Raw genomic sequence first — 11,005 nt, 5'->3', positions numbered from 1 at the left:
TATTCTCCTCCCACCACCCGGGCCCTCGGCTTTGAACTCAGGACATGAATGCTTTCACCTCCCTGGCCTTTACCCTTTTTTTTTTTTTTTTTTTTTTTTTTTTTTGTAGCTCAAGCTGACCTCAAACTCAATACTCCTTCTGCCCCAGCCCCGCAAATGCTGGAATACAGGCCCAGCCCACCATTTCCAGGGCGGCCTGAAGCCTGAAAGCATGGCTACGCCTCTCTGTTGTTTTGAGACAGGATCTCCCTATATAGACCAGGCTGGCCTACAACTCACAGGAGACCTAGGACGAGATGCTGGGATCACAGGCACGCGCCACCACGCCTGACTCTCTTCTGTGAATCGCTCCCACTGCCCTTTATATGCATCAGGAGGGAGGGGATGGCAGAGCGCTCCCTGTGGCCAGCAGATCACATCACTGCTAACTCAGAGGATCTAGACTACCCGTGTACGAAGCCCACACACTACGGAAATGACCTGGACATCTGAATCCAGTGCCTTTATCTTTATTTGACAATGAACAGGATTAACACACCCGGCAACCCCAGTGACCTTTGCTCACACCATTAGCAGCGTGCTTAGCAGGGTCTCTCCATGGCAACGCCTCTGCACGGTAGCCCTGTCATTTAGAGCAACGGGACATTAACACCGTGCAGCCACCAGACCAAGCTGGACTGTCAGGGCTTAGCTGAGATGGGAGCCAGTGCCTGATTCTGGACTGAGTCACCTTGTTAAATGCTTAAAGGCAACGCTAGCCCTGGCCCTCCTCCTGTGGACCTAGTCATGGCAGAGCATCAACTTTTTCAGAGTTGCTCTTCTTAAATCAACACTATCATGACTCTATCAGAATACCAAACGCCCCACAGATGGAGCCTAACCAAACACAAACGGGATGTGACTGTCTAGAATCTAAGGGCAGGCGTGGGAAGACTCACCCTAAAGCCTCTATCCTACCTCGGCTCAGGACTCCCTGGGGGGTGGGGGGGGAGGAAGGGGAAAACGGCATGATTTACACAACTTGACAATACTGCGGGTGGGTGGGTCCCCAGGACTGCTGGCCTCAGCAGCAGCCCTACTTCCCAGACAGCTGCTCGTACAGCTTGGGCACGTAGTCATCCCACTCTGCCTGGTAGCACGTGCCCGCCACCGGGGCTCCCAGGTGATATTTCTTGCGGAAGGCCGCCACCTTGAACTTGCCCCGGTGGTCTCCAGACCTGTTGCTGAGGATCGGCTCGTCACAGTTCAGCGGCTTGTCTTGCGCGTACACCAGCCAGACATAGCGGTGAAGACCTGCAGGAGACAAGCATCATCCAGAAGGTGAGTCTGAGGGTCGGGATGCGCTGGCCCAATTGGGATACTCGAGCCAAACAGGCGCAAAGCCTCAGCCTGGTTTTCCACATGGTGCAGCACAAACAGAGTACACTGGTGCACACCTCAGCACTTGGGACCAAGGAACTCAGGCTCATTCTCAAGTACAAAGCGAGTTCAAAGCCACCCTGGGCTACACGAGACCACGTCAACATCCTATGGTTCTAATCCCGTTTTAAAAAGGTATTTATATACACAATGGTAAGACAGAAGTGGCCACCATCCATCCTAGTACTGGACAAGAAGCCACAGCACCCCAGCCATCACGAAAGCTTCAGGGAGCTACAAAGATTTCCACAAACTCCTAAAAAACCTTACACAAGCTGATCAGAGTGTAAAACATCCACTTTGGAGAACTCCAGAGCAATTCTTTGACCCAGGACATTTCACCCAAGAGCAGTGGAAATCCCTGCCTAGGAACACCCGGTAGACACATAGTGGCTCTATCATAACACCCACATCCTGGCCACAACCCAAGTGCCCAGCCAGAGGAAGGCTGAACCGTGCAGCACAGTCACAGGGGAAGCTAATTAACAAAAGGAAATGAACTAGGAACCCAAGCCAGAACCGAAGGACTCTCACACAGAGGCCGCTCACCAGGTAATACACCATGCACACACTGCCCACAGGAACGCAGTGGCCAAAGCCTCCCACGGAGGCACGTGTCAGAAAACACTGAGCTACAGGGGAATGACAGGAACAAGGCCACCTCTAAGACCTTCAGGGTGACAGAAGAGCCTCCATCTTCCTAGAGGGTCCAGAGGTATGTGCCTCAAATCCTCTGCCCGAAACCTTCTGGGCCACCAGTTCATTATGCAAGCTAAACCTTCCAAACACCTGCGAGCCGCTGGAGTTTTATTCTTCAGAGCAGATCGCAGCTCTGACTCCAGAGAATTGCTTCCCTCCCTAGTGTCTCCTGCCTATAATTAAATCACCTGCTCCTGTAGGTGCCCTGGAGAACCTGAGAGTCCCCAGGAAATCTGTCTCTTTACTCTCCTGTTATGAACACTCCAGAGGCCTTTAAACCACCTGGAAGTTTCTGGGCCTACAGACACAACGTGAGCAAGAGCAAGAGTCCTGGTCCTGGTCTTTAATGGGTACTCATTATTCCAGTCAGTTCTCAGGGCAGGACGAAGCACAGAAGTTTGCAGTCTGTCACGCATCAGCCATCATCGCTGTGGCCTTGATCCTGCCATTGGGAAGGAACACCATGTAACAAGCAACAGGCAGTTACTGTCTGCCACCAGCTCCAGCAGGTACTTATGCGACCTGGAAAATTTCAGTGTTGGAGTTACTCTCACTTTCCATGCAAACACAGTGAGAGAGAGAGAGAGAGAGAGAGTGAGAAAGAGAGAGAGAGAGTGAGTGAGTGTGTGTGTGTGTGTTTGTGTGTGTGTTTTCAACGTGGCTCACTATGGTCCTCTGAATCTTTTCAAAGTACCCAACCACATTCTGGGGAGAAAGGGAGTGTTTTATGCAATCTTTGCCGTTAGTATGAAAATAGTGTTTACTTCCTCTTTACAGGATCAAAAACTCCCAAGATCACACAAAGCAGACAGAGAAGACAGAGAAGAGAGTGGGCTCGACTCTGTTTGCCCCACACACACACAGCCCCCCCAAAACCCTCTGCAAGCTTCCTACAGGCCTGCTTGCTCTGTGCCCAGAGCACGTGACAGCCCCAGTGACAGAGCTTGCCTCAAGCATCTGAGGCTCTGACTTTGATTTTTCAGGAACCAAAAACCACATACAGACACATCTCTCTACAAGTCCAAAAATCGTTTCTACAGAGGGCCTACCCCATCAGGAGCAAGGTTCTAACCCCACAATCCTACAGGCTCACTGCTCCAGAAAGGACTTGCCCAAAAGGAAAAACAAACAGGCTTCCATCTCCCTTACAGGAAAGCTTGGAACTAAATAGGACCTGTGACAGCCCCATGGCTCATCCCAACACTCCACCCAGCCTGCCCTCCCACCTTTCCCCCAACAAGCAGCCTTTACTGACCTGTGCCACTGGGGGGCCCAGAGCCCACGTAATCTGAGAGGACGGTGCCACTGCTGATGTCATTGCCCTTCATGTTGACCACCAGAAAATGGTGCCACTCCCTAGAGAGAGAAAACAGAGGACCCCGATCACCAGGTGGCAGGTGTGCACCAAGCACGTCCTCCATGCTGGGCTACAGTGAGCAGATGATAAAGAAAGCAGAAAGGCTCGACCAAGTGAGAGGGCTGCGCGGAGGGAGGGAGAGTCCTGCTTATGGGGCTGGGGATGTGGTGTAGGCGGCCTCTGCCCCTCATGCGTGAAGCCTGGCTTCCTTCCCAGCACTGCAAACCGGGCTGCAACCCCGGGGCGGGGGCGGGGGGGGGTTCTATGCAGTCCTGTCTAGCAAGGGACCTCCACCAGATAGGTCACCTAGATGACTACCTCTCCCCACCTTCTCCCTGCCTCCCGACTTGCCTGAATTTGGGGTCCTTCCTGCTAGGAGCATCGGGGTCTGTGAGGACCAGGGTGTAGAGTTTTCCTGGATCGAGGCCATCCCACGAAATGCTGCTAGGTCTATTCTTGACCTGTGGGAAAGCACCAGTTTGGGGTTAAAAAACCCAGCAACGCTAACAAAACTCAACACTTGGCGATTTTATGTTCCTAAAAGGTATAACGTGAGGATTTGTTTAAAATTTTTTCTTTTACTAAGGGAACAAAAACAGTTTCTTGTATTTTTCACCCACATATAGTTTGCAATAGCAGATTAATGGATGTTCCTGAGTATGGCCTCTCCTAAAAGCTTGAAGCTTGGGGCTTGGGGTTGGAGAGATGGCTCAGCCATTAAGAACTCTTGCAAAGGACATGTCCATACCCAGCAGCTGCGGGTGATGGGTGGGGGTGAGGGAGGCTCTTAACTGCTTGCATCTCCTGAGCCAGGAGATCCGATGCGGCTTCTGACTTCCACAGCCCCCTGCTCTCACTCACACATACCCACACACTGACTCATAAAACAAAAATCAAAAATAATAAGACAAGCTTGGAAAGACAGAAGAAGCCAGATGTAGTGTGCACGCCTTTAATCCCAGCACTTGGGAGGCAGAAGCAACTGGATCTCTCTGAGTTCGAGGCCAGCCTGGACAGCCAGGGCTACACAGTGAGACCCTACATATCTCTCTCTCTCTCTCTCTCTCTCTCTCTCTCTCTCTCTCTCTCTCTCTCTCTCTCTCTCTCTCTCTCTCACACACACACACACACACAATGCCTCAACACTTGCCGTTATTAACAGAAAATGGTGGGACAGGAGTCCAATGGTGGCACCAGGTCCCCCTTATTAGGGTCCCGAGTCACCATGCCTTTGGGGCCAGCTAAGGTGTAATCTGCCTTCAGAAAACGAGAGCGCCCAAGGACACGTACGAAGTTTGGACCGATGGAGACTGACTGCACAGGCCATCGGATGGAAAACGCCCAAGTCACCACCCCAAACACTGCGCTCTAAATACCCAGCGGGAGCCGTTAGACCCACTTTCTCTGTTCTTGGAGCCGTTTTTTGGAGCGTCACCGTCCCACCCCCCCACGCGGAAAAGCAAACCAGGTAAGGGGAAGGCGCTAGCCCTTCAAAGTGCAGGCAGCTCGCCGGGGGTTGACTGCAAGCTCCGGATCGTTAAGAAAGGTTACATAAGAGGCCTCCGGCTGTCGGGTGGGGCTCCTGTCGTGCAGCTCGGACTACAATGGCTGAGCCCCTAGACTCTGGGTGCAAGGCCTGCTCCGCTCCACCCCGCCGCCTCCGGGCCTCCCCCGCCAACAGGCCTGCGCCCTACCTGGGTGGGCGTCAGCACTTTGCCCAGCTCGTCCACCTCCACCCCGGCGTAGGAGACACGCAGCGCGTACTGGGGCTTCTCGTCCACCTCCTGCAGGCTCAGCGGCCCGGCCCACTGGCTGATGTCGGCTGGCATGGCGACTGCAGGACAGAGGACACACGCGCTGAGTCCCGAGCACCGCTCACCCAGGACGCTTGCGCAGTTGGCCGCCGCCGCTCGACCAATCGCAGGCCAGGCCGCGCCCTCTCGTCCTCTGATTGGCTGGCCCGGAGTGGGGCGGTCCAAGAGCCAGGATCCTTGAGAAGCTTGGCACCAGCAGGCCTGAGCTTGCGAGGCTATGGTGGCTTCTGCTTTGCATCTGAAGGACTCTGCCCCATTTCGCAATTCCTAGTGATAAGGCCGCGCTTTCCGCCTTGCATCTCTTGAAACTAGCGGCATTTTTTCCCTGCGTTATCTTTTGTTGTTGGCTTAAAAGTTGTTTTTAAATGCCAGCCAAAGTACCAGATCCAGGAATCAAAAGAGTTGGTTGGGCTTATCTGCGGGAGCGTGGGTGACTTCAAAGCAGCTGCCGGCAAGTTCTGATCCCAACAGAGAGGATGGCCTCCCCATCACCCCATAAATGCCCACACTGGAACCTCTCTTCAGTTAACCTTCCAGCCTGTGTGCCTGCAAATTAGGACAGAACTGCATACAAATGGCTGGGTCGTAGTCGCGGTCTTCAAGGCCAACCCCCACCTCGTTCTGTGAGGGAACTTGACAGTCTACAAGCCCGGTCTTGGCCTTGGCTTTGCAAGCAGTAACAGCTGAGCTGAGAATTTAGTAGCTGTTTCTCTTAGGCCCGGAACAAGTTCTCCTCTGGACAATATGGAATTCAGGTTGCCTCAGGATGTGGCTATTTTCTGGTTGGTTCCCAGGTCTTTTCAGCGGTCCTGAAAGAGAGAAATGGAAAGCGGCATTGACAGGACCAGACTGAGGGAGGGTAAGCGAAGTTGGACCAGCCGTTGCCAGCTTTGCAGTTGGATGTGAGCAGCCTTCGAAGGTGGAGGCAATCAGGAATGGGTGGCCCTCTGCTTCTAGAAGGAAGCAGATCTGAGGAGGGTTTGATTGCAGCCCATCTTCCAGGTTTTTATAGTAGCAATTAGAATACAGAAGTTCCCCTGGGACGACATGATCACTAATTTGGTTTTTTGGGTTTTGTTTTTGTTTTTGTTTTTTGTTTTTTTGGTTTTTCAAGACAGGGTCTCTCTGTGTAGCCTTGGCCGTCCTGGACTCACTTTGTAGACCAGGCTGGCCTCGAACTCACAGCAATCCGCCTACCTCTGCCTCCCGAGTGCTGGGATTAAAGGCGTGCGCCACCACGCCTGGCTCTGTTTTGTTGTTGTTGTTGTTGTTGTTGAGACAGCATTTCTCTGTGTAGCTGTGATTGTCCTGGCCTCGCTTTGTAGACCAGGCTTGCCTCAAACTCCCAGAGGCCCACCAGCCTCTGCCTCCTGAGTGCTGGAATTAAAGGTCACTACAGCCTGGCTATTACTGATTTTTTTTCCATTTATTTATAAACTGTGTGTGTGTGTGCAGAGGTGAGGTATTAGACATGCTTGCTACAGGGCCAAGTATAGAAGTCAGAGGAAAACTGAGAGGGACTGGTGTCTCCTGCTGCCCTATGTTGTGCCAGGGATGGATGGCACCGGGTTGTTGGGCGTGGCTGGTGGCAAGCTCCTTCGGCCACTAGCTGGTCCTTACTCTTGCTCTCGTTCTCTCTCTCTCTCTCTCTCTCTCTCTCTCTCTCTCTCTCTCTCTCTCTCTCTCTCTCCACACACACACACACACACACACACTTGATATTTGAGCAGCAAAGCTATAATGACCCAGAGGAGACCCCCTTATATAAGACTTTATTAACAGGGCCTCCAGGAGGGGATAGGAAAAATCTCAGGGTTCACAAGTCTCCTCCCCGCCCCTGAACACCTAAGAAAGAGTCCAAATGAAATTAAAGCTTTCTTAAAAGAGGAGGTGCATGCAACATACGCTCTCCACATGGACGTGTGTATAAACGTCTGGTGTTTTTGTTTTTTGGTTTTTCTCTCTTAGTTACATTTCTCATGCTGTGACAAAATGCCTCACAAATGCAATGTAAGGAAGGAAGGGTTTGCTCTGGCTCACGCTGTGGGAGTCCAGGCCATCGTGACAGGGAAGGGATGGCAAAAAGAGGCCTCCAGTCACGGTGCACCTGCAGGACCCCAGCCTCAACTTACCCAGTCTAGAAGCTCGTTCACAACCAGACCCTGAGGTTTGACCCCCCCTAGGTCATTGTAAATCCTGTCACCTTGACAATCCGTATTATCCGCCACACTCTTTGAGTACTCTTACTTTGGAACCTTCCTAACAAGTAAATTTCTAGAGTTCAGATATGAATGCCCCAAAGACACATGTATTAAAGGTTAAGCCCCAAGCCTCTGTGGCACTGGGAGGTAGGGCCAAGTGGGCAGTCGTAGGCAGTGGGGGAGAGTGCCCTTGAAACACACTGTACACACTGTTCCCTTGTGCTCTCCCTCTCAGGAGGAGGGGAGTGGTTTGGCTTTTTTTTTTTTTTTTTTTTTTTTTTTGGTTTTTTGAGACAAGGTTTCTCTGGGTAGCCTTGGCTGTCCTGGACTCGATTTGTAGACCAGGCAGGCCTCGAACTCACAGCGATCCGCCTGCCTCTGCCTCCTGAGTGCTGGGATTAAAGGCATGCTCTACCATTCCCAACCTATAAAACTACTTTTCAAAAGTGCATTTTAGCTGGGCATAGTGACACGGGCCTTTAATCCCAGCACTCAGGAGGCACAGGCACAGGCACAAGGATCTCTGATGTTTTGAGGCTAGCCTGGTCTACACATCAAGTGTAACCTGGAACTTGATGTAGTCCAGGCTAGCCAGGATTTTCTTTAAAAAAAAAATGTGCACTTGGGAGGCAGAGGCAGGCGAATCTCTGAATTCAAGGCTAACCTTGTCTACAAAGTGAGTCCAGGACAGTCAAGGCTACACAGAAAAACCCTATCTTGAAAAAAAAAGTGTGCAAGTGTGCTGAAACTGTAGCGATAGATGTTTCAATGGTTAAGAACACCTGCTGCTCTTGCAGAGGACCTGGGTTTGATTCCCAACACCCGTCACAGCTCACAACCGCCTGTATCCAAAGAATCTGATGCCCTCTTCTGGCTTGTGTGGGTACTGCATGTGCTTTGAGCCAGTTGTGGAAGACTGAGACGTTTGAGTCCAAGCCTAGCCTGGCCTAGATACACTATAAAAAAAAATTGTCAAAACTACCATTTTTTGTACACACAAGAGTTCATATGTAATGCCTGAGGAAGCCAGACTAAGGCGTCAGATTCTCCTCGGAACCAGAGTTACAGGCAGTTGTGAGCCTCCCAAGATGGGAACTAGGAAGTGAACCCCAACCATCTGGAGAAGCAGAAAGTTCATTAACTGCCCAGCCATCTCTCTGGCCCCTAAAATGTGCATTTTAAAGCAACTGCCTAGTGTGAGTGAATTGTGAAACTGTGTGATCAGGCCTTAACTGTTGGACACTGAGGCTTCTTCTTTCTGTCCTCATTCAACAGTTCAGGAAGCTGCCAAAGCCTGAGAAGAGATGCCGTGCGGCCCACTGTGGGCAGAGTGGCGTGAGCTGTCTCCAGGATCTGGGACAGAGAGAGAGAGGATCAAGGAGCCGGGTGGTGGTGGCGCACTCCTTTAATCCCAGCACTCGGGAGGCAGAGGCAGGCGGACTGATGTGAGTTCGAGGCCAGCCCGGTCTACAAAGTGAGTCCAAGGCTCACACAGAGAAACCCTGACTTTAAAAAAAAAAAAAAGAGCCAGATGTGGTGGCGCACGCCTTTAATCCCAGCACTTGGGAAGCAGAGGCTGGTGGGTTGCTGCATATTCGAGGCCAGCCGGGTCTACAAAGCAAGTCCAGGACAGCCAAGGCTACATAGAGAAACCCTGTCTCCAAAAATCAGAGAGAGAGAGAGAGAGAGAGAGAGAGAGAGAGAGAGAGAATATCAAGGAAGCGACATTTCCTAGCTTGAGCTAAGGAGCTGGATGGCCTTGCAAATGTCTGTGGAAACCTTTGTCTTTCTCCAGAACCAGAGACATGCCCTAAACCTCCAGGTAAAGATGGAACTTTGGGGGATCTGGAGAGCTCCTTTCACAAGCATAGACTCTCAATACTTGCTGAATGCTCAGAACACTATTCAGGGTGGTGTTAGTCGGCTGTGTGTTACTGTAACAAATACCCTTAAGTTATAAAGAAAAAAGGTTCATCTGGGCTCTTCTATGATCAAGTGTTCCCTGCATTGGGGCCTGTGGTAACACAGCACAATGTGGTTGGCAGGCAGTGTGTATCAGGCCAGGAGATGAACAGGGAGAGAGAAGGCGAGGGCTACCCAGTCCCCTTCGAGGGGTGCCACTAGTGATGCTATTTGGCCTGCAGTTCCAGCCTCTAGCAGGGTGGGGGTGGACAGTCAAGTCAGGGTTTGGCTTACTTGTTGTTCTTACGGAGGACCTGGGTTTGGTTCCTAGCACCCCAGTGGCAGCTCACAAACTGCCTGTAACTAGCAGGAGGTCTGACTCCCTCTTATGGCCTTTACAGGCTCCTGCACAGTGCACACAAACTCACGTGAACAGGAGAGAGAGAGAGAGAGAGAGAGAGAATGTGCATGTGTGACACACACACACACACACACACACACACACACACACACACACACAAGTAAATTATAGGCCTGGGGAATGTGGCTAGAATACACAACAGTGACAGCATAAACCGAGCGTACTGGTACATATCAGAGATCCAGCACTCTGGAGAGAGGCAGGAAGGTCTGAAGTTCAAGGTCGTCTTTGGAACAAAGGGAGTTGGTTCCAGCCTGCTGTGGGCTACATGAGACCCTGACTCGAAGTGGGGGGGTGGGGGGGTGGAGGGGAGCATGAAAATTATAGCTCGCTTGTTAAGACAAGGCAGGGAAGCAGTAAAAAGAAAGAAAAGCAAATGATCTTTGTGATTATTGACACATATCCAACGTCTGTGTACTTTTCTGGGCTGTTGCTTGTCACCCTGGTGGCCTAGCCTGGGGCTCCAGGAGGCTCTGGCTTGTAGGTAGACTCCAGTGAACCAGGGTGGAACCTTGGGATTGTTTTGATTGGTCAGTGAGGTGGACGTTCACTGATCTGGTTGGTCAACAGGGCGGGTTCCTTCCAGAGTTCCTCCTCTGTGCACATGGGGCTTCAAGGGAGACTTAGAGGAAGTCAATGTTCTGTGTCCTGTGGTGGTGGTCGGCAACCAGAGCTGCCCCTCTGAGGCACAGAGCTTCGAGGGCGGTGACCTCAGGGCACTCAGGAGCTCGCTGCTGGCCAAGGGCCCGGACTGATATATGGGTTGGAAGTTGCCCTCTGACTGGTGTCCTGGATTCCCACTGCTTGGGATTACAGTGATGGGAAAATGTGTTTGTGAGTGTGTGTGTGTGTGTGTGTGTGTGTGTGTGTGTGTGTGTGTGTGTCTCCTTAATAATCTCAAAGCTGCTGAAAACAAAGCTCATACTCTGACTGGCACCTTCTAGAAAATTCCTTGAAAGCACTCAGGGAGGCAGAGGCAGGCTGATCAATGTGAGTTCGAGGCCAGCTTGGTCTACAAATGGAGTCCAAGGCAAGCAAGGCTACACAGAGAAACTCTGTCTCGAAAAACAAAACAAATTCCTTGAAAATAGTCAGCAAATGTATATGGTTTTTGTTGTTGTCATTTTGGCTTAGTTTGTTTGTTTGTTTGTTTGTTTTTGAGACAAGATCTCATGTGGTCCAGGCTAACCTA

At 51.4% G+C, this 11,005-nt stretch overlaps 1 protein-coding gene across 1 annotated transcript; it reads right to left on the bottom strand.

The window, feature by feature from the left end:
- Nucleotides 1-493: 493 nt before the first annotated feature.
- On the bottom strand, nucleotides 494-5,373 carry PEBP1 (phosphatidylethanolamine binding protein 1). The gene is made up of 4 exons (XM_084762233.1): nucleotides 5,170-5,373; nucleotides 3,823-3,936; nucleotides 3,374-3,470; nucleotides 494-1,293 (listed from the first exon to the last, which is right to left on the bottom strand). Exons 1-4 carry the CDS (start codon nucleotides 5,302-5,304, stop codon nucleotides 1,076-1,078), a joined length of 564 nt encoding a protein of 187 aa, XP_084618359.1. The 5' UTR covers nucleotides 5,305-5,373; the 3' UTR covers nucleotides 494-1,075.
- Between the last annotated feature and the right edge of the window lie 5,632 nt (nucleotides 5,374-11,005).

Source organism: Acomys minous (genome assembly GCF_964271855.1).
Source record: "Acomys minous genome assembly, chromosome: 16".
NCBI classification, from domain to species: Eukaryota; Metazoa; Chordata; class Mammalia; order Rodentia; family Muridae; genus Acomys; species Acomys minous.
The sequence above is the reverse complement of the archived record's forward strand: the minus strand, read 5'-3'. Positions and strand labels throughout refer to the sequence as shown.